At 39.7% G+C, this 24241-nt stretch overlaps 1 protein-coding gene across 2 annotated transcripts in view; it reads right to left on the reverse strand.

The window, feature by feature from the left end:
• GOLGA4 (golgin A4) overlaps nucleotides 1-24241 on the reverse strand; it is a 69333-nt gene that overhangs the window by 12906 nt on the left and 32186 nt on the right. For both annotated transcript variants that reach the window (XM_061996189.1, XM_061996188.1), the window contains 7 exons: nucleotides 17649-17827; nucleotides 15269-15397; nucleotides 14135-14290; nucleotides 9017-13233; nucleotides 8100-8221; nucleotides 6522-6652; nucleotides 2244-2357 (listed from right to left, as the gene is read on the reverse strand). In XM_061996189.1, the coding sequence (XP_061852173.1) occupies nucleotides 2244-2357; nucleotides 6522-6652; nucleotides 8100-8221; nucleotides 9017-13233; nucleotides 14135-14290; nucleotides 15269-15397; nucleotides 17649-17827 (5048 nt within the window). The remainder of the gene's footprint in view (nucleotides 1-2243; nucleotides 2358-6521; nucleotides 6653-8099; nucleotides 8222-9016; nucleotides 13234-14134; nucleotides 14291-15268; nucleotides 15398-17648; nucleotides 17828-24241) is intronic.

Genomic DNA, 24241 nt, shown 5'->3' on the forward strand with positions numbered 1-24241 from the left:
AAACTTTAACACAGAAGGGGTTTCTTCCTGAGCCTCCCTGGAATTAGTGTTGAAAAGAAAAGCTGTGCCCCCATCTGTGTAAGTAAATAAATCCTGAGGGTTTTCCTACAGTCTGCAAGTAGAACACAGGGGAAAATTCATTGCTCTATGGATTTCAAATCTGTAAGTGCAATCCTTGCTTCTGAAGAGCTTGATCATCTGACCATTTCTTTTCTTATGAAGAGAGACAGTTCCTGGTATTTTTATATCCCAATACTAATGTTTGTTATTATTTCTCAACTTGTTATGCATGTTCCAATGCATATTCCTAGTTCATGTCAAAGTGGATACATTTGAAGGCTTAGGAGTCTCTTAAAGAATCTTCCTTCAAACGCAAGATCAGGTAAGATTATTGTCAAGGGGTGGACAAGGGTTGATTAAGAACATAAAGGAGTCTAATACAAATATTTCTGCTTTCCTTGTTATGGAAACAGCAACTCATGTCATGCAATAGTTAAGAAAAGCAACATAAGGGCCATTGTAAGCAAGTGCAATGCAGAAGGGACAAACCCTAGGACAGTGAGGCAAATGGTACTGTGTGTTGGAGTGGTTTTGCCTGGGCCAGGTTTTGGTAGCTGGGGGGAGCTACAGGGGTGGGTTTTTTTAAACAAGGAGCTGCCAGAAGCTTCCCCTGTATGACAGGGCTACAGGCAGTCAGTTCTAGGATGGACCCACAGCTGACCAAGGCCTGACCAATTAGTGATGGAGGTAACGCCTCTGTGATTAACGTATTGGAGAAGGGGAAGAAGTTGCTGCACAGATGCTGAACTGCAACAGCAGCAGAAGGGAGTGAGACTGTGGGAGCAACATATCCACAGGCACCAAGGTCAGTGTAGGAGGGGGAGAGCGTGCTCAGGCACTGGAAGAGACATTCCCCTGTGACACGTGGTGCAGCCCGTGGTGAGGCAGCTGTGCCCCTGCAGCCCATGGAGGCCATGGGGGAGCAGAGATCCACCTGCAGCCCATGGAGGAGCCCACATTGGAGCAGGCAGATGCCCAAAGGACGCTGTGACCCTGTGGAAAGCCCACACTGAGCAAGTTCCTGGCAGGACCTGGGAGTCCATAGGGAGAGGGAGAAGCCCACGCCAGAGAGTAGGTTTGCTGCTTCAGGCCTCACATTGGAGCTGAAGAACTGTCTTCCCCATGCATGAGCCACATCAGGGCAGTCTGTGAAGAACTGCAGCCCATGGGAAGGATTCACATTGGAGCAGTTTGTGGAGGACCATCTCCCATGGGAGGGACTCCACACTGTAGCAGTGGGAAGTGTGAGGAGGCCTCCCCCTGAGAGGAAGCAGCAGCAAAGTCCATCTGTAACGAACTGACTGTAACCCCCATCCCCAGCACTGCTAGGGAGGAAGGAAGAGGAGTCCTAGGAAGAAGGACAGGTGGAGGGAGATGTTTTAAGATTTGGTTTTATTTCTTAGTTCTCTGCTCTGTTTTCATTGTTCCTTTAATAAATCAAACCTTTTCTCCCCGAGTCTGTTTTGCCCGTGACACCCATTGCTGAGTGATCTCCCTGTCCTTAACTCACAAACCTCTCGCTCCTGTCCAGTTTATGAGGGGGAGTGATAGAATGACTTGGTGGGCACCTGGCACCCATCCAGGGCTAAAACTACCACAGTGTCCTAGTGTCAAATAAATACATTTAGTATCCCCATTGCTGCCTGTTGTCAAAATAAAAAAAAAAGGGCAAAGAGAAACTCTCATCGAGTGAACAATTCAGATATTTTTCCTTTTGTCAGTGTAATAACTAGTAGTATTTTCATCAAAGAATTCCTCAAACTAAAATGTGGTCTCAGAAAGACAAAAGCAGACACTCAGCTTTCTTTCAATGAAGACTTTTCTGTCCATAATTAGTATATTCAAAGCACTATTTCAGAGCCCTTTGGAATCCCAATTAAAAATGTCATACTAAAGATGACTCCATGTGATCTCCATTCCTCCTAAAGGACTTCCTTCTAAAACATACATGTAGAAGGCAAAACCCTCACCTTAATAATCACCCCTCACTTGAGTTTTGAACATACCATTAAAAAAGGTAACATCAAATACTGAAGATTGTAAAGAGGCACACTTTTGAAGATATTAACACCTGAAAGAATAGGAACTGTATGTGACAGCAAAGGCCAGAATTAAGATCAAACTATAGAATTTTATGAATATTGAGCATTTCACACTTAAAGATAAAAAAAGTGCCGACTCACTTTTTCACTGTCCCAATGTTCCTCTTCTGCCATTTTTTGTTTGTACTCCTTTTGCAAGTCTTCTAGCTGCGCCTGCAACTCATGAACTTTGGCAGTCATCTCTTCTTCACGAGTCTTCAAAATATAGGAAGGAAAAATTATTTGTACAAATAATCACCTAACCACTCAAAACTTGAACTACAGTGGGCAGAAAGCAACCAATAAAAGAGCTATTATGCTCTCCTCAGAAAGAATACGACATTTAGTATATAATCTAATTACACTACAGGACTACAGGAAAGAGACAGAAACACAGGAGCTTAACAAGTCAGGACAGTAAGGATTACAGTTAGATTTTGGAGTATTTCAAAAGAAGAGCCATTTCTATTGGGCACTAAGATAGCATTTGGGTATGATCCAGTTAAGTGCACTACCAGAGAGATCGTGTTTGTTTTTATATCCTTCATACAAGTGATACATGATGACAGAGTTACTTCCTATATTCTGGAAGTGACAAGGACTTAAAACCTTTCCTTGCTCCCTTTCACAAAGTTGTTCTTAAAGCAGTTGTAAGCACACTGAGAAACAACAACTTCCCCTTCAGAAGGGTTTGGAGGGAACTGTGCAGTGTGAAGGAAAGAAGCAGTGACAAGAATGGGAGGGAGGAAACGAGCTCTTCCTGTGTTTTATGACAGTATGATGAGTACACTTACAGGAGAAAAATACAACACCCTAAAGCACAGAATCACAGAAAGTTAAGGGTTGGAAGGGATCTCGAGAGATCATCAAGTCCAACTCCCCTGCCAGAGCAGGACCACCTAGAGTAGGTCACACAGGAACACATCCAGGTGGGTTTTGAATGTCCCCAGAGAAGGAGAATCAACAACCCATCTGGGCAGCCTGTGCCAGTGCTCCCTCACCTGAACAGTTAAGCCACCTATACAGCACTTTGCAAAAGGAAGTATTTGAAGAACTTGTGTCCCCTCTGGCCTTTTTGAGAGGTAAGATGTTAAGGAGCTTATAAAGCAGCAGTCCAAAGTGGACATCTCCATTGCTGAAGCACTCAGGGCAGCGAGCTGCCTGCCTGCTCTGCACTGCAGCACTGCTTCACATCAAATGAGTGCAATTAATCAAGTGTTACCATTGAACAGATTTGCTGATCAAAATTCTATTCCCTTCGAAACTGCAGGAGTGCAAACTACAGTGACACAGAACAGGCACTGGAAAATTGAGTGCAGAACAACAAAGCTGGTCCAGACTTAATAGATTTTGGTTAAGCATAGCTAAAAAAAAATACATTATTTTCCTGTAAGGCTACTTTTTAACAAGTTCCTTGCACCCTACCTAAGAAAACATCCTCCCCATGTAACCTCGGAGGCCAAAAACCACCACCACAAAAACTCAAAAGCAAACTTCTAACAGTCAGTGAGTGGGAAGTCCCAATCTCTACACTAACTGTGCTGCCTAGAAGTTTTCACATTCAACACAGATGTTGCTTAACCTTCAGGGGTTATTTTGTTCACTCACATGATTTTTCTATGCCATCAAAAATACTTTAACAATTAACCTTTGGGATTTTTTATAGATGGTTATACATTAGTGAAACACTCTTAATCAGTGGCTTCTATTTTCCCTTTTTGGTTTGGGGAGGTTTGGAGGAGGGTGTGGTGGTGGTGGTTGTTTTGGGGGATTTATTTCTCTATTTTTACATCAAGATTCTAAAATTCTACAGTTTCTAGATTACTGTTCATTGGTATAAATAAAAATTGCATGCACATTATTCTCAGTCAAAGGAGGTGGCTGAAATGTAGTGAAGAAATTCGCCTCAAAATGACGAGCGGCCCTTCTGTAACAGTGACCTACCTGTGAGCCCTTATTTTTATAAAACCTTGAATTGAGACAATCATTTATAATTTGAAATAATTAAGGAACACATGAGGTGCCAACATGCTACAGCATTTACAGGAAGAACTCATTGTTCTATTCAGAATATTCTCTGAAAATAGATTGCATGTTCTTTAGACTTAATTACAGTTCTAGATAAAGCCTTCAATAAAGTTGTAATTTCCCAAGTTTAACCATAAGGCCTATCCCTGTTCACATGGGAGGCATTATGACAAATGAAAGAATACACATTTGAAGTTAGATAGCTTATTTTAAGCCTATCTCTGAGGTAAAAATAAGCTATCTGGAGCACAACATTCCATTTTCCTTCTAATCCTCTACTTTAGTTGAAGAAAAGGCCACAAATTACAGGCTGTACTGATTTACAAGTCCTTTAATTACAGAGACTTTCATGAAATCTTAAGTGCTAAAAGTTTTAATGAAAGATATGAAAACACCACATAAAGCAAGAGAAGTATCAGGGGAACACTTCACAAGTAAATCATATTAACAGACTGCATGATTTCTCCTTGTCTTTAAAGATATATACTCAAATCAAGTTAGACTAATTTTTAGCATCATTAACTGTGTTTAAAATGCAACAAAGAGCTAGAAAGTTATATGAGCAAAATGCATTCTTGCAATTGACATTACTTTTGCTTCATCTTCTTACCATCTATGACAGAGACAAACTTCTCTGCATGAGTGTCTCAATGCAAAGTCTCTCAAACCTATCACAAGCCAAGTCAGGTGTAAGTGGAGTAATGACTGGTAACTTCAGGCTACATTGAGACAACCTATGCATCTGCTGATGCAGGTGTCCTTATTTCTAATAGAGATCTCAATAAGTAGGACATACCAACTTAACAGAAACATTTCTTAATGTAAGGCCTCTAAAATAAGGACCGGAGTGGCAAAACACTGCACATTCAGGTCAGAGAAACAGGAATGTTCATCATGGAATCACAGAATCTCAAGGGCTGGAAGGGGCCCTGAAAGATCATCTAGTCCAAACCCCCTGCAAGAGCAGGACCACCTAGAGTGGATCACACAACTCATCCAGGTGGGTTTGAATGTCTCCAGCATTGGAGATAAACAAAACCCAACCCCACAACTATCTCATTTTACATAATACAATTTTTTCTAAATTAGGAAACAAAATAAGGAGACTCTAAATTTAAAACCCTGTCACCTCCATCCAATAAGACAGAAGTGCAAAAATCAGTGGAACACACCAACCTGCCTACAAGACTGAAACGTTTAGTATTCAACACTCAATCACCCTTGGTAAATGGCTCTTTGGGCTGGTAACTGAGCATAAACAAAGAAAAGTTGACACACACTTATTACTACTGGCTCTAGTCAAGAGACATTCTTTTCTTATTAAATTATTTGTGCAAAGAGGAGTAAGATGAGCAAAATTCAAGTCTGCATCCCAACATGATGTACAAACCAGTACTGAAAATAATTTAATCCTTTGTTGCCACACACGTAGAGCTCGGACAGTTTACTTGGCTAAATCAGGGGGCATGCTCAGAAGGCAAAGTATCTTTAGAGTGAAGTTAGCTGCTAACTCCTGGTTGAAATGTTACCAGAGGGAAATTGCATCTATATATAAATATCATGCAGTCAAGTTCTTCAATTTCAAGTAAAAATGAAAGCTTTACCAGCTTAAGAAATATGCAAACACACTGGACCTTGCATAGAAGAGAACCTTATTTTAAGGGCTATGGTACTCATCTTGACAGAGCATCAGAGAAAGGAGCTAGAGAGTGAGGCTGACTCACCAACACTCTATTTAAATCCTTAAAAGAAACACATATCACCACCACAACTCAAGTGAAGCTTTACATTTAACTCACCCACCTTCCTCATTTCCAGCTAAAACAGACACTGCTCAAGGACATAAGGATCTAACCCTATAATTTTTATCGAATGATTAGAGTTGGGGCTTAATATTTGGTGTTCTTTCATGTCATAAATACCTAAAGGGTGAGTGTCAGGTGAATGTTGGGACATCCTTTTTATCCATAGTAGCCAGCAACAGGACAAGGGGTAATGGGATGAAGCTAGAACACAAAAAGTTCCATTTAAATATAAGAAAAACTATTTCACTGTTGAGGTGAGGGAGCCTTGGCACAGGCTGCCAGAGGGGTTGTGGAGTCTCCTTCCTTGGAGGTCTTCAAGACCCACCTGGACATGTTCCTATGTGACCTGATCTAGGTGAACCTGCTTCTGCAGGGGGGTTGGACCAGATGATCTCTAAAGGTCCCTTCCAACCCCTACCATTCTATGATTCTGTATGGAATTCAAGCAGAAAGATTTATACTAGAAAAAGCTATCTACTTGTGCAAGGAACAAACGGGAAGAGTTAGTTTGATATGTATGTAGTCATAGCACTTTTCAGAAAGATACCTCAAGGATTTCTTCATATTTTTTCACAGTTCTTTTTAGATCATCATCTTTCTCAGCAATTTTTTTATGCAACTGTGTCGTCTCTATGTGATGACTTTCTATCAATTCGCTTTCTACCTCCTGGGCTTTACCTATAGAAAAAAACATAAATTATGTAACAACAGTGTTAAAAAAGGGGGTTAAAGATAACATGGAATACATCTGTAAGGAAAACTCGTCAAGAAAATCCACCTTCCTACACTCTGGAATAATTATGTTAGTGATAATTACATCACAAGTTTGTCGTCTGCAGTTCAGCCACCAGGGCAATTTTTTTCTACCTGATGCTGGAACTTGTCTCTAGAAGTTAAAAATTCACAACGAATATTTATCAACTAATTCTATTTCTGACTCCATCTACAGAAGGGATCAGAACATCTGCAGATCTCCAGAAATTCCTACTTATAGGGGTACTTCCAGTAGCAAGGGAGTCAAAAGATCCTTTTTACTCACTTCTAACTCCAGCTTACACCGTGATGGCAAAAGAAGAACTGAGAAGCTGAGATATGTTGTGCTGTTGTTACAACCTCATGGTATAGCAATCAGACATCATATGCCATTGGTACTTGGTCATGTTTACAGCAAACGGAATCTGCCAGACACAGCTAAGAAAATGCAATTCTGATTCCCAGACAGATCTAAGTTTCTGTACAAGGCCCCCTTCAGTGCCACACATGCTAGAGTGGAGTGTTAAAGGTTTGTACTGCTGAAGACAAAGTAGTATTACAAAGAAAACTTAGCAGTGTGCTTTCACCTCTAAAACCTTGCTCTCTTTTTTTTTTTTTTTGTACCTATGATAAAGTGACAGGTACCTGTGGCTATCATGGCTAACTCTTGCCATGACAGCTGCAGACAGAGTGCTAGATCATTTTCTATTATTTCATTTCCCACACAATAGGTACAAGTCTCCTGGTTCTTAGGACTTTTAATAAAACTCCAAACTCAGAGAGATACAGAGAAGGCTGGAGATGTGGACACCATCAGACATTTGTAGACATGATGAGAGATGCAGAGCACAGATGAGGTGCTGAGGGATATGGTTTGGTTTAGTTTAGTTTAGGGATGGGCCTGGCAGAGTGAGTTTAGTGGTTGGACTTGATTATTCTAGATGTCTTTTCCAACCATAATGATTCAGTGATTCTATGTCTATGCATCTCTAACACCCTCTCTATCTTCAATCTTCTTTTATCCATTAACAGTTGTATGTTTTAATGCTATTTCAACAGTTCATTATGGCACAAAAGCCTTATTGAACAGTGTCTGTGTGGTGTTACAGTTCTCTGCTCTGTTGGCCATGATCAGAGTAGCTTTGAGGAACTATCGAGTGGACAGATGTCTTTTCACCTGTGGCTATCTTTTGCTTATAAAGGAACAGTTATACCTTCTTAAAGATCCTGAGTTCTTTCCCCAAGTTCTTGAGGCAGTCATAAGACAGGTTGTCTTTAAAAGAGTCCTGGGTAAAACTCCCTTATTGAAACATCTGAAGATGTGATTTCCTGGCTGTTTGACTGATTACATTTACATTAGTGTTTCACTTACTGATAGTCTCTTTCACTGCTGTTTCCAATTCTCTTTCTTTTTCAGCCAGCTGAGTATTGAATTCTCTCATTAACTGCTTTAAGGTGGAGTTGTGCTTTAACTCCATGTCTTCTTTTTCACATCTGTATAAAAACATCCAAAAAGTACAGCAAGGAAATAAGATGTTTGAAGAGAGTGTAAAAACAGTTCAGCAAGGGAGGAGATATGGGAATCTGTCGCAAACTCTCTTAGAGTGGGAAAGGTTTGACTCTATATACCAATTCTGTGAGACACAGGGAGGCTTTCTTTTCCTCTCCTATTGAATTCAATCAGAAGGTGTAGATGTTTCATTTAAAAACCAACCCTGAACTGAACTCTTCCAAAAGATATGGACTTTATGTTGAGGAAGATAAAGAACTGGAAGTAAAGAATATGCCACATAAAAGCACAATTTTGGGGGAATTCCTTGCTTGAGAAACCATTAGAGTGCTGAGCAGTACCCCACAGTTTTGTGGTACACATATGAACAAGTCTGGATATCAAATGAACATGAAGCTCTCAGTACCAAAGTCTGAGTAAACTCTGTTTTCTGTTGGAGTAAAACAGAACTGTATTTTATGTTCTGACAATGCTGAAAATAATGAAATCAAAAGCAGGATTATCTTGCCAAAAGACAAAGCACTTTTTAAACTGACGACTCAAGGAGCAGTTTATGTGTTCAGGAATTGCCACTTTCTTCTCTTGCCATTTCTCTAATGTCTGTTTAGACATTCTAAATAATAATTCTTCTCTATTTAGAAAAAATGACGGAAAAAATACCAGTCATGATTTTGTTATTATAAACTGAGCTCTAAAAAACTATTCTTGAGGTTTCAGTGCTTGAAGATAAAGGAGAGAAACGGCAGCAAAAACAAGAACAAAGAGAACAAAGAAGGTACCTGATTTTCTGCTCCATTTCTTCTAAGGATTCCTTCTTCACTATGTCGAGCTCCTGCTGATGCTCCTTCCGCAGAGCACGTAAGTCTCCCTGAAGAGTATTCACTTCTTTGCGTAGCTTCTGTTTCTCCCTTTCAGTCTCTTCCAGTTTAGTCTGCAAGTCCTTCTGCTGGTTACACAGATCACCTACTGACACCTGCAGTTCCACACCAGATTTAGCTTTTTCCTCAGAAGCTTTCAGATTGTTCTTTCTCTCTTCCAGCTGCTGCTGTAAACTTTTTAGCTTTTCTTCATGTCTCAAACTCTCAATCCTCTGTGCTTCACTTTCCTTCAATAGGCTATCTTCCAACTCTTTTATCTTCTCTTCTAAAGATTGATTGATTATCTCAGTTTCCTGAAGCTTTTTCTGGAGATCTCCAATCACATTCTCTGTCTCAAGACGCTTTTGTTCTTCAGTGTTTAGTTTCTCTCTGTTGCTTGCTAAACCATCACCACAACGAGCATGTTCATCCGCTAGTAACGAGTATTTTTTGGTTTGCTCCTCAAGTTCTTTCCTGAGGCTTTCAGTCCTACTCTGCTCCTCCTGATGGCTCTTCTCAACACACTCTAGTTTTTTAAGCAGTTCTAGATGAGATTCATTACTCTCCTGTTGTTCCTTTTCATACTTCTGCAACAATTCATCTTTTTCAGCTAAGCTCTTCTGCAACACGTCAATTTTCTCTTCATACGTCTGTTGCACACTCTCAAGCATGTTATTTCTTTCTTGCTCTGCAGCAGCTTTTACACTCTCTACTTTTTGCAGCATTTCTTTCTCTAATTCTGTGGAATCTCTTGTTGACTTAATTTTTTCTTTTAAGAACTCAACCATGGCCTCACTCTCCTGCACTTTTTGTTCCAGGTCTCTCAATTGATTTTCTCTGTCTTGCTTAAATTGCTGTTCCTTTTCTTTCATCTGAGACACCAGCTGCTTTTTAATAGAACCAATTTTTTGTTCTGCCTTCTTTTTCAGATCTGCCATCTTAGCCCTGTTCTCTGCATCCCACCTCTCTTCTAATTCTTTTAGCTCCTCTTCTTTGCTTTTAAGTATCGCTGACTTAATTTGATCAAATTCCCTCTCTTTTGCTTCAAATTCAGCTTTCAGTGAACCTATCTGCTTCTCAAGATTAAGCACTTTTTCTTCAGCCTCCTTAAATCTATTGTCTTTTTCAAAAGCCACCTTCTCTGCCTGCTGGAGCTGCCAAACTATCTCTTTTTGCTCGGTGTCTTTTTGCTCCTTATGCTTTTTGAGCTCCTCCATCAAGGAATCATTTTCTGAGGTTTTCTGGGCGAGTTGTTCCTCTAGCTCAGCAATTCTTGCTGCCTGCTTTTTTAACTTTGCACTTAACTCACTTTCTTGCTTTTCCCTCCTGTTTTGTTTTTGTTCCAGTTCACTTTTCAAACTGTCAAGATCCTTGCTCTGCTTAGCCAGCTGCTCCTTCAGTTTATTTAGCTCTTCATCCTTTTTATTGCCTTCAGTATTGCTTAATTCAAGTTTGCTCTGCAAATCTTTAATAGCATCATGATTTTGTGTAAACCTGGTTTGGGCTTTCGCCTTCCACTCTGACAGCTTGGCTGTGCAATGATCTACCTGCTCAAGAGCTGATGCTTTCTCTTGACTCAGCATCTCAACTTTGGACAATAACTCCTGTACCTGGTTTAACAACTGCAACCGATCCTCTTCATGTTGCTCTCTTAACAGAGACATGGCTGCTTCCTTCTCTGTTACACTTATCATGCTTTCAAGTCTAATATTAAGCTCATTAATTGTTTTGTTGAGAGCAGAGATCTCAGATTCCTTTCCCTGGAGCTCCTCCCTCACTGAGGTGGCAGCATTGATATTATCAGACAACTCTTTCCTCAGCTGTGTTATGCAGGTTTCTTTTTCTGACACTGCTTGCTGGTGATGCTCTCTCTCTTTTTGCAATTGCTCCTTCTCCTTTAGAAGCCCTTCAATGTCAGCTCTCATGGATATAATAAAATTTTCCTTCTCTTGCAGCTGTTGTGTTGCCTTTTGCAAGGAAGAGCTCGCAGTAGAATGATGCTCTGTTACTTCTTGAAGTTGAGCTTCTAGCTCAGAAATCTTACTCCTTTTAATGACTATTGCTTCTTTAACTTGTGCAGCTCTGCTCTCACACTCTGCAATTCTGTTGGTCACCATGTCAATTTTTTCATTACATTTTCCCACCAATTCACTGCTTTTTGTTTGAAACGAAGCGTTACCATTCTTCCAGTAAGCATCCAACAGGGTTGCAAGTTCTCCCAACTGTCTTTTAAACTCAGTTTCTTTTAGCTGAATTGCCTCTATTTTTTTCTCGTAACTTTCCTGATCTTTACACTGAGAGGACTGCATAGTTTGGAGCTTCTCTTCCAGTGTTTGCAATCTATCAGCTAACTCGATAATTTTGGCTTTGTCCTCTTCTTCAACCACTTTCTGTTTACTGAGCTGTTCCTGAAGCCCTGACTGCTCCTTCAGGGACTCATTAAAATCACTTTCCAATTTTTTCAACTGTGTTTTCAGGTCACTTTCTCTATCTGACAAAGCACTCTCCTTAGCCACTGACTGCAGTAGCTGTTCTTGCAATTCCCTCACAGACTCCTCCCCTCTCAGCTGTTGTTCCTTCAGCCGGGTTACTTCTGTTCTGGAGCCCTCGTTCTCAGCACTGAGGGCGGCAAGTTGCTGTTTCAGATCTCCGACTTCCTGCTCTTTCTCTTGCAGTTCCACCTCATATTTTTCCTGGAGTTCTTTAACCTGTTGATCAAGTTTCTTTTCCCAACTCTGGGTAGTTTCTTCCAATTCCCTCCTATGAGCCTCAGTAAGACTCTCTAGCTGCTCTTTCTGATTAGATTCCAGTTTTGACACGACATCGCTGATCCCAGCTGAGTTGGCGTGTGCCATTGCCGACAGCTCAGCACGGAATTCACTCTCTTTCTGACTGAACTCCAACTGCTGCTTTTCAAGCTCTTTTTTTAGTTTAGCTTCCTGCTCAGCAAGTTTCTTCTTGAAAGTTTCGTGCATATCTTTTGATTTCTGTTTAATTTTCTCCATCTTGTTCTCCTGATGTTTCAGTTTACTTTCATATTCTCCTTGTAAAGCACTATTTCTCTGCTCTGCTGCTAGCAGCTTCTGTTCAAGCTCTTCCACTTGCTTGTTCTGTAACTTCTTCACCTCTTCAATTTCATTTTGCTTCTCAGTTAGACTTCTCTTTGTCTCATCAGCCTCTCTTTGTAGATCCTTCAGTTGACATTCATGTTGTTGAGTTAGGGAGGTTACTTTTTGTGTATTTTCCTCACTTTGCTCTTGCAAACACTGCTTCAGGTCACGTGTCTGAGTGATGTACGCCTCCAACTCATTCTTCACTTCATTCAGTTGGGATTCAGTTTTTTCTAGCTGCTTACTGAGTTGAGACTTTTCACCTCTAAGATCTGTCAGCTTTTGCTCCAGCTTTACCAATTCCTCTTTATGAGACTCTGAAAGCTCCTCTATTTTTGCAGACACTTGGACAAGTTCAGCTTCAGATCCTTTTGTAGCTTCCTTTAGTTTCTGTTCATTTGATTTTAATTCCTCAAGATGTCTGTCCTTCTCCTCCAACGATAGCTTGAGTTGGCTGAGTTCCTCTTTGAGGACCTTCTCAATGCCTTGATTAGACATTTTGTGTTCTTTTAACATCCTTTCAACCTCTTCCTTGTGCCGCTTCCTCTCTTCCTCCAGCTTTCCTTCTGATTCCTGCTTTGATTCACACACTTTACGATTCAGTTCTGAGAGCTCTTGTTCCAAGTCATGACGTATTTTTAGTGCTTCTGATAGCTCAGAGGACAGTGCTTCCAATTCTGTTTGCTTCACATCGAGTTTTTCTAACATTTTCTCATTCATCTCTTCTATATGTGCACGGAAATCTGTTTCTTTCTCTTTCAGAATTGTATCTATCTCTTGTTCTCGTTTCTCTCTCATTTTTTCTATTTCAGTTTCTTGTTGTTGCTTTAAGATTTCCATTTTTTCTGTCCAAAGCTTTTCCTGCTGCTGTTTCATGCTCTCCAACTCTTTCTCATGTCTTTCAACCATATCATTGATTTCTTTACTGTGCTGCTGCTTTTCAGATTCCATCAGAGTACTTAATTCCTTTGATTGCTTTCTATCATCTTGTGAATACTTGGCAAGAGAGCTCTCCAGTTCAAGAATCCTCTGTTAGAGAACACAGTTTTAAAAGAATATGAATATTCAAAAGGTTACAAGTTGATGGGATTTTTTCCAATCTCACCAGGTTCACGTAACTACAAGTCACTTAATTCCATTGTTTTCAGTGAAGATCAACTCTTTGTACAAGCCTTTCAGTCATTTAGTTTGCTCTCAGCTTTGCTTGCAATATGGTTATTGTATTCCTGGAAAGAATTAACTTTTTCAAATGAAATAATTCACTTGATATAGGAAATATATTCCCATTTTCTTATAAAGCTAAAGTATCGATACATAGGATGAAAGATATTGGGAGTCTGCACGAGTGTTATGGAGCTTTCTATATACCTTAGCTCTATAAATCTTAGCTCTGCCTCTCAGGGAAATGCTGATGTAAAGTTAAAATGCTTCTATAGGCAAAATAGGGGTGGAGTAAGATACAAACTTGCATTAGCAGCAAATACAACCTTGCATTAGCAATATGTTTTTAGAAATATATATAAAATACAAACTTGCATTTGCAGCAAATCCAACCTTACCCATTACATAAAACAAAGAACACCTCAAACAATATTTTACTTACTCAAGTATCCTTATAAATGTTTCTATGATAGCAGTACCCAGCAGTTAAACAGTTTCAAGTTTAACTCTACTGAAGTTATATAGATGGATACAAATTCATAGCCCATGCCATGATACAACTGAATGTACTACATTCTACTGTCTATAGTCTCGCAGAAAACTAGGGGCTACAGCATACCATGGCAATACATTGAATTCCTGTCACTGAAAGAAGCATTATGAGACGAAAACAATCCAAGCAAACAAATAGACAGTATTTGTAAATCTGTCACAGTTTATACCGAAAGGAATTCTTGTAAATGTGTATCCTTTTGGAATTTTTACTCACAGTTCGACAAGTCTCTACTTCTTGATGCATCTCCTGAACTTTCTTATCACACTCTGACTGTATTGCTTTCTTCTGCAGCTCTAATTCTTCTATGGCTAGGGATCCTTGTTGCTGTTGTTCTTCAAGTGTTTTTAAAAACTCACTCTGTTTTTTTTCCTGTATCAAAAATTATCATTAATACAAGAAATTATAGTCATCACATCTTCAAAAACAGTGTAACAGGATATTCACAAACCAGTTAATAGGAATCAAACACTAAAGACCTTTATTTTCTCCTTTATTTTCTCCACACACAGTTTTTAATTCATCTGTGAAAACAAAACTGTTGTAAATCACTTCCCTTTTCTCTTCTTGGGAACTGTTTATCTTCTCTTTGTACGAAAAACATAGTGCAATCTAGTCTTTTTGTTTACCATAATTAATTGAGAGTAACATCTTAGAGAATCAGAGGCCATTCCACTTGCTAATGTATTTTTAAGCTTTTATTCAATTTAATTGAAATAACAGCTTGAGAAACAATAAATTATAGTCAGGAATGGACTGTCAAAGCCCCCCAGTTGTAGTTACCAACCATCATGGAGAAGTACACACAAGAATCTACTACTTGTTAGGTAAAATTACACCATGGTTTCAAATGGATTACAGCTTATGAAAAAAGGCAAAGAATCCCAATGATTCTTCTTAGCCTGTCCTAGAAGAAAATTCTGTGCTGGGGTCAAATGCTATGAACAATTAACCCATCTCACATAACACAACACAACCAGACATCGTGATAGCAACACGTTTCAATAACAGCCTCATTCTTTGTACCTCTTTTACTCTGGTTGCTGTGACTAATCACCAATGCTCCAGAGGAAGAAACTGAGAACCTCAAGCCTAACACAATGAGTTTTCAAAAATAGAAGTCTTCTCCACAAGATGAAGCTGTTAGTGATTGACTATCACTACTCAGGCTGGATCACTGTAGCTGCTTTTCTTTCAAGTTGCTGAAGTCTTTCAGCTCCTTTATTTTTGGAGAACACACAGACCTTTCACTGCAGAAGAACTTTCACTGAGGAGTAGGGCCAGATTAAGACTTCTAGACCCACCTTACACTTAGAGAAATGTCTTCCTACACATTTTAGGGATACTTACAAGAGCTGCCTTCACCTCCTGGAATGCCTTTTCTTGGGCCTGTAACCTCTCATTTAGCTCTTGATCTTTGGTAGCCATTTCCTTTTTATGGAATTGTTCTAGTTCAGCAACATGGTCATTGGAAGACTTCTGTGAATCCAAGTCAGAAAAAACTGATTTCAAAATACAACGACAAACATTGTAACATTTCTTAACAAGAAAAGCAGTGCAACAGAGAGAGGAAACCAGACTACCTCTTTGCTTACTTTAAATAAGTAACAGTAATTCAGAGCACTTCATATTAAGCCCTGACAGTTCTGACTTCCATGCTTGAAGTTATCCACCTTCCTCTGAAGTCTTTCACAGTTCTAGAACTAAATGAAACACCATGTTTTCTCAAGACTCTTAGTATACTCAGTTTCAGTTCAAATGTGGTAACTAATTGGAAAATGAACTTCTGTCCATAGCTTTTCCTATTTTCTTGCTACTTCAAGAGCCAGAAAGTCAAGTGGTGACACTTTTCTAGACACCTATCTACAACCTCCCGATGTGCTTTATATTACAGTAATACAATGCAACTCAGTCATCCCACTAGAGTCTCAGCATACCCCCAAAGCAAAATTAACAATATAACAACTGTCAACACAAGAACTATAATTTAAAGGTGTCTGAATTTGCAGCTTTGGAAGGCACAGACCATACCTCAGCAACCCCTGCCTGAATATGTCAGAAGATGTCAGCAAATTTTAGCAGTTCTTACCTAGCAAATGGTTTGGCAGCAAGTTCTTAAAAGTTCACACACACTGGAGTAGGATAATCATCACGAGTACTTAGTACCAAATTCCAAAATCCTGGTGTGTGAGTTGACTGCCATTAATTCTTTTTCTTCACTCCTTGTCACAGTTTGACATGACAGCCTTTTCTGGTAAGGGGGAAGGGGCTGTAAAGATGGCTCCTGTAAGAAGTTGCTCAAAACTCTCCCTAGCACTGAGCCAGACCCACTGCTGGGGCCGAGCCAATCAGACACCTCCACAATCAATTTTTAAGAAGTTGGAAGAGGAGGCTTCTTCCTGTTTCTTCCTCTTCTGTCTCTTCTTCATCTCTTGTTGGTGGTGGTACAAGGAGTGGAAAGAGAAAGAGAGGCACAACCATGTGGACTCCAAGGTCAGTGAGGAAAGAGCAGAGGAGGTGTGCTGGAGCAGAGACTCCCCTGCATTCTACGGAGAGGACTGGTGAAGCTGAGATTTATTTTTACTTCTTGAAAGACCTCACATCAGCAGCAGAGACTCATCTTGATAATGACCCTGTATCAAGGGCAGAGACTTATGTTGCTACAAACCCCACACCAGACAGAGACTCATTTTGCTAAGAACCCCGAGCCAGTAGAGTGATTCCCTTCATTAAAAGTATGGCCAGAGGAGGCCACATCCCTTGGGAGGGATCCAATATTCACAGAAGCTCTAACTGTGGGAAAGAACCCACACCAAAGAAGCTCATGAAAACTATGGCTGGAGAAGGCCACATCCCAAGGGAGGGACCCTTATCTGCAGAAACTGCAACCGCGGTGAAGAACCCACACCAGAGATATTCACCAAGGACTGTGTCCCGTGTGAGGGACCCTGTATCGGCAGAAGCCGCAGCTGTTAGGAACAGCCCACACCAGAGAAGTTTGTTAAGGACTGTGTCCCAGGGGAGGAACCCCGTGTTGGAGCAGGGGAAGAATGCCAGGAGTCGTCCTCATCTGAGAAGCCAGAAGGGGCAGAGCCCATCTGTGAGAGACTGACCACATTCCCCACTCCCTGCCTCCCTGAGCCGTTTTGGGGGGAGGAGGTAGAGATATCGGGAGCAGTGAGCTGGGCCCAGGAAGAAAGGAGGGATGGGGGAGGGAGATCTTAAAGTGCTGGTTGTCATTTTCTCATCATCCTACTCCCTTTTTGCTTTTATTCCGTTCTGTTTCTTGTAGAATAAACTTTCCTACTTTCCTCTCTAAGTCGAGTACTGGAGTCTCTTGTGCCCAGAACCGTAACTGGCAGTGAGCTCTCCCTGCCCTTGTCTCCATCCACAACCACCTTGCTTATCTTTTTACTCCCATTTCGCTGGGGCCTCTGCCATCCTAACAAGGGTGGGGGTGAATGGGGGCACCAAGAGAGAGACTGTTGTGGTGCTGCTGTGCTAGCTGGGCCAAACCATGACATTCCCTTTAAAGTCTCAAGTGTACTTCTAAGAAATAATTTTATTAAATACTGTGAAACAAAGTGTAATGCTGTTGATTTTTAAATGCTAGTTTTAAACTGTTAGAGAAAAGAAGTTCTGATATACCAATGTATTTTACAACTATAGTTTAATCACAATTGAACTATTAGACTAAAAGCCAATAATACAGCGTGAGTTTCAGCTTTACCTTCATAATCTCAACCACCTCTTGTTTCACTCTGCTCAACTCCCGTTGAAGATTTATCCTCTCTTCCTCACTTGCCTTTTCTACTGCTTTGATTTTTTCATCCATTTCTGCCTGCAATTTTTTCCGGGCTTCCTCTGTCTTTTGGGCAACACTCAGAGCCTTCTCAAGCTCTTCAAAAGCTGCAAAGAAAACAAAAGAAAGTATATGATAGTCGAGAAATATCTGTGTCCTGTGAGAAAAGAACAGAAGTTTCAGTAATGGTAACTTACACAAGTAACAGTGTGAAGAAGGAACTTAGGAATCCATGAAGAATTCACATGGATTTATTATCTAGAAAGGTGAGGAAACTGACAAATAGTTGTAAATGTCTTCCAACACACTCTGTAGCTTCTATTTCTTCCCTTAAAATCACTATAAAATATGTAAATGGTATAAATAAAACTATGGTTTTTCTTCTGGCTGTATGTGCTGAATAACTTTGAAGAAGAGGAAAAAAGCTGCATGAAGAAGAGGCAATTCACAAGCTGCTCTTGCAATAAAATAAGCAGACAGAAGCATAAACCAGGACTTACTGCTCTGCAAGTCAGCTTTTACTGAATCATGAAAGAGCTCTTCCTGAATAGAATGTTAAGTGTAATACCAGGCACTATATTTACCTAAGAGTTGTTCATTCCAAACTGTACAACCTCGATAATCTTCTCTTTAAACTGTAGGTTTGATAGAATCCATACAGATGGCTTTGCTAATTGCATTATTTCACTATTTACTTTTAATGTAAACTACTACCAGTGCAATTCAGAGACACTAGAAGAATGCCTGTGTGTTATGAAAACCATCCTGTGCTTTGAAACTTCACAAATAAAATGTAAGAAAAAAATGTTAATAATAGCTCCCAGAAAACTTGAATAGCTGTAAGATGTTCCAAAGGAACACTCGAGCTGTAGTTATTAAATTCATTTCCATTTGCATAAGATGCATGAGTCTGATGAAACACATTATAACTTACAACTTGGGCCCAATAATTTTGCTTTTTCCTATGCTGAGAAGTATTCCAACATACTTTATTCACTTTCTAGATGACCTCTTAGGTATAAAAAGAAAGCAAATAAATTCCTGTGTTGTGAGCTGGTTTATTATTAGTTATTATTCAGTATCAGTATGTGAGTTCCTCACTGAAACTGATGACAGAGTCCATACAGATTTAAACCTAGGATATGATCACTATTAGGGAAATCTCTGAGTCCCCAGCTGCATATCAAAGGAAAATTAAGTCTCACAACAATCTACTATATGATTAATTTTCTGTATAGAAGAACTTTGGCAAAACACCTCTGTAAAATTCAAAATCATGGTGTCCATACAAAGAATGAAATTTATCAAAGCACAAAGTCCCTGAAAGTGTATTATTCTACTATTTCCTGAACTCCTTGGATACTACTCTGGGAGAAGAGAGAAAATTTTCAAGTGCTATTTAGTATGGTAAGCTTTCTTAGGTTTAGTTGTGTCCCAAAAAGAAGATTGCAACAGACATACACATGTAGTTTGCTGATTCAGCATTACTCAGAAGCATTCACAGCAATTCTCATACTCCTTCTTTTTTTCAAACTATCTTTAATAGCATTTAAAAAATCAATTCACTTTAATAACAGTTTGCAAAATGAATAATAATTTCCATTTCACATCTTCTGATAACATTCAAAACTGAAGCTTTTAACCACAATCTATACCTGAAGCAAAACTGCAAATACGTTTTCAAGGTTGTTACTGACCCTGGCAATGTCAAAGCACATCACTGTATCTACTTTTTCTTTGATTGTTCTACTTAATAAATACTAAAACTCATTACAAAAAATTTAGGAGCACTAGACATGACTTCAAACTTCCAGACAGTTAAACATTAATGCAAACATGCATGAGACTTATAGCTCCTGACTTTCAAAGCACTGTTCCTTACAGTCCCCTTCAAGGCATGTGCTGCCTGGGACCCACAGAAGTCAAGTCCTGGCACCTCATCACCCTGGACACAGTTCAATATGAACACAGCCTGCGCAAGCATTCAGAGCATGGCACCAACTTCCCTGATGATCCCCTCAGCCCTAACAAAAGCACATACAGCCAGTAAAATTGACCAAATCCTTCAGTATGATATTAAAAATGGCTTCTTAATAAAAGAAAACACCCCAATCCTCAAGATTTTTACAAAGTATAGCTTGAAAATAAAGCCTGCAAGTAAAAGATGAAGTTAGTTCACTTTTCTGTACACATTTTGTGATTCTTGTTCTGAGCAACACACTCTTCCTTTTCATTTGAGAGACCTGTTACTTCTGCAGAGGGAAGGAGAATGAATTTGCAATAGCCTGCAAGTCTGCCAAAGAGAAGATTCAGGTTCACACCGGGACTGGCTGATGCTAGGCAACAGCTGAGCAACATGCAGTGCGAGAGCTGCCACACCGGCCTGGCAAGCGGGATGCGAGCACACGGGCTAGAGAAAAGTTGATGGAGAAAATTCCAAGAGAGTACGAAAGCACAGAGAAGCAACACTGCACAGAAACACGCTCAGCTCTCTAAAAGGTCTATTCTATGCATCTCAGGCACTTTTAGCACTTAGGCAAAACAGAACGTTTTTATTCGACGAAGTTAGTTCTAGGGTAGCTTGGCTCAACAGAATTTCAAACCAGCCAAAGGCTAAACCATCAAATAGACAGAATTATCAGGTGGACAGTACATCTAAACTATTATTATACTTCATCTATCAGAGACGCTAATCCTACTGTGGGTAAAAGTCCATGTTTTTATCCAAATAAATTCATTCTGAGTGCAAAGCATGAAGGCACTGTCTGTGCTCTTCCCCAGTCAGCAGTTCCTGTTGAGAGAAGATCTTTTGACCAAGGTACTTGTTAAGTGATGTCTCACAAAAGCACAGTGGCAAATCAGAAACAGTGACAAGCACACCACCAGCCTCAGATGAGCCTTCCAAAAGCCCGTTCAGGTGACCAAGCTAGTGAAATTGTTAAACTTCCCGTGCAGTATATAAATGACACAACAAGAGCCTGACCAGAGTTTATGAAGCACAGGGTTGCAAACCTCATTTTTATAAAACATGTGATAGAGTCGATTCTTTACATACACTAATTTCTAAGCTACTGGTCTTGAATCTCTTTGCCTTTCCTCTCCTATCCAGTATAACACTGATGTACTTTAGAGAATGGAATTTTTCTTTAAGCAAGGACAAGAAGTCAAGTATCTTGGGAAACAGGCTCTGGTGGTTAGAAGAAGGGGTTAATACTGAGGCTGTAGTAACACTGTTGAGGTTGGGATGGCCATGAATCAACAACTTCATTGTTGGAACCTGACTACTCTGTATCCTTGAAGAGGGGCTAGAGACTGATAAGGAGGAACTTCCTGCCTTACAAAGGTAAAGGTGACAGGGGGAGATAATGATGACCAACTCAAGTCAGGATTAAAAAGACCTGCCCCCCCATTCCTGCAAGGATCATGTCTGCTAATTTACATGGCAAATGAGGCCAATCTAAATATAATTAACCAACAGTGGAGAAGGAAAGGTAATTACTAACCAACCAGCAGGCAGGATTTTGTTAATCAAGTAGCAGGATAAATAGGTGAAAGTTATTTCGTGTGGGGTGATAGCTTTGTGGATTACCACCCAGGACCCATCTTTGTGGAAATACACGACAAAGGGTATTGGGTTTGCATATTGGCCTTTGGCACACCGGGTAAACGACCCTACTTTTGGGACAACAGGAACTGTCTGGGTTCCCTTTGCCTCCCCTCTCCTACCCAGGGTAGCACCAGCCTGCACTGCAAAGACTCCTTGCTGGCTCTCCAGGCACTGCAACTCTGTTATCTGCTGCTGCAGTGCCATCTACAGTTGAATGTTATGAAGAAAGCACTGAATAGGATGGCAAAGGAGGGATTTACATGTTTTCTTACTCTAGGCTGAGAGCAGGCATCTTGACAAGAGTCTGAGAAGCAAAGGCTGAATTCATTGCCTGTGGCCGATTTGTGCATCTAAGTGGGGTTTTAAATGCATGGTCTGAGCTTTTGGCTTCTGTGTATAAAGGTGCAAACTGTACATTAGTTAAGCTTGCAAAAGAAATGTTGCCTATAAAGAATGGCAAAGCAAAATGAGTTTGCATTCTGAAGATATTTTTTTGTTTGTCTGCTGTACAGAATATAAATCAATCATCCACATCAGGACAAGTCAAAGGACTTAGGCCAAGTAGTTTCAGGAGAAACAATCTTCAGGTTACCAATAAATTTAAAAATACTATAAAAAGCTTTGTTGAAGTAAAATGTAAATAATCTATGTACATTGCAAAAAAACCCAGTTGCAGTTATTTCAGGTAAAAGTGCCTGAGAAGCACAGAACTTTTTAGAGCCCAGTTCAAGCACCCAATGTGTGATGTAAGAAAAAAAAAGAGCCCTTACCCCAGTCCTGTTCATACAAGGCTTGGGAAAGGCACCATGATTCACTTATTGGCATGTGTGGATGCACAAAAACAAGATGCTCTGTGAGATTTCAATATAATGTACCTCTAACTATTAAAAAGAATGAACTTCAGCTGGGAAGACCAAGTTACAGTTTACACAACAGGCAGAAAATAAGCTTACATATCTTTTCACTATTTCAGTACACCAAAACACAGTAGCATTATACCAAACACTGGAGCTTTCACTAAAGTCACTGAATCACAACAAAAAAAAAAGGCCAGACAACTCTAGGTGAGTTAAACATATGAAAGATATACCGCTTTTTAGTCTACAATACAGTACTATGAAAGTCAATTCCAAGGGTACATGTATTATGCTTACCCTCATTTTGCCATACCATAAATGAAATTAGTATTTCTATAGATACAATATTCCATGAAGTCAATTCTTCACTAAATTGTGATATAAAAAAAGAGAAGTCCAGAATTTCAAGTGAGTCATCTCACAGTAACTATCCAAGGAACAGAACTTTAAACACGATGACCTCGAATACATCAAACTGTCAAATTCTTAAAACAGGTACACAACTCAAAAGTTGTGATTTAGAAGTGACTTCAGGCTCTCACAATACTCATGATGGTTTTCTCAAATGCCTGAACAATTTAGTTCAACTGCACTGAACTACACTTCCATTGTGCATCCCAACATTTTTGGAATGCATAAAGCCAAGGAAGTAATAGGGAAACCTAAGAAATGTCACCTTCCAATCTTAGAAGTAGTGTTAATGAATTTTCTAAGGATTCCAACATTTATATATGCACACTTAACAAAAGTACCAAAATAAATGCACTCAAAAGCCATGTGGATGCTTATGCACCATAAAAGTTACCAAAAGTACTTCAAAATTTTGTTTAAAAGAAAGTAGATTTAACACACAAATCTCTCCCCAAGAGAAGAGCAACACAATATTCAGAAGAGAGAAGACTTTTGACTACAACAGTTAAGTTCCCTAGGTAGCCAGACCATCATGTCTAACTCGTTTTCAGCTTCTGGCTATTCAAACATGAGGACATTACTGTAATAACCAGAGCAGGTAGATATCACTTCGTAATTAAGAGGTTTCTGTTGCTTCAAAAAATATTGTGTTTCGAACAACTGTGACAGTAACTTCTTATCTACAGAAGTAATAAAATGTTCTTCAGCTTTTTTATTTGTTATTAATCATGAAGAAAAGCTTCCTAGCCTCCAAGAGCTGAGCAAAATCCAACTTAAGCAGGACTGACTTACTTGTGAAACATGAATTCTCAGAGCTAAAAAGACATATGCAGCCTGAAAGGGTAGGAGAGGAGGGCACCTAATCACATTTGTTACTTCCACAAGATGGATGCTCAAGCTGCTTTTCTGTATTACACAGAAAGACCTACCCAAACAAATCTTCATTTTGATCTAAGTCATGATAGATTTAAAACAAACCTCTATGAACTGTATTGTTTGAACATCTCATTGCTTTTAGAGAAAGGAAATAAAATAATGTCTTATGCGAACCAACTGTATGTGAGCTTCTGCCAAAAGAGTGAACTCCTTTAGATGCCTATGAGAGCAAACTCAATTCCTTCAAAAGAACCTTGATACGGCGCTAAACAATTTCACTGCTTAAAAAACAAAACCTGGGGTGATTTGACTTTTTAGTTTAGTTTCCAGGAAAAGAAGAACTGCAAGCACACATAATGTATGTTACCTAATCTCCATCAAAAGCAAATTACCATGTGCAATAGTTACAAAGTCACTAGGTTCCAAGTCTGAAGGGAAAGGAATCATGGCTGCTGTTTCACTAAAAAGAAATCAGCAATGCTTTTGCTACAGTTACTGAAGGCAAGTGCTTACTGTGGTTGTAACACATCTCCTTGTTTCTACTTCTTCCCAAGCTCTTGTACACTCACTACAGTGTGTACACTCACTGCTGCTACTAGTGGAATTATAATGGTAATTTACAGACAGTTGCAAGTTTCCCTCCTGAAATTACACCAGCAAAAAACTCTATCAATCTTTTCTCTTACAAATGGGAATGCACAACTGCCCTTCAGCAGCTTCCTTCTTGACTCCAGCTGAATTGCTAACAAACCAGTCAAAACATCCCTAAA

This window comes from Colius striatus, chromosome 5 (genome assembly GCF_028858725.1).
Source record: "Colius striatus isolate bColStr4 chromosome 5, bColStr4.1.hap1, whole genome shotgun sequence".
In the NCBI taxonomy this organism is placed as follows: Eukaryota; Metazoa; Chordata; class Aves; order Coliiformes; family Coliidae; genus Colius; species Colius striatus.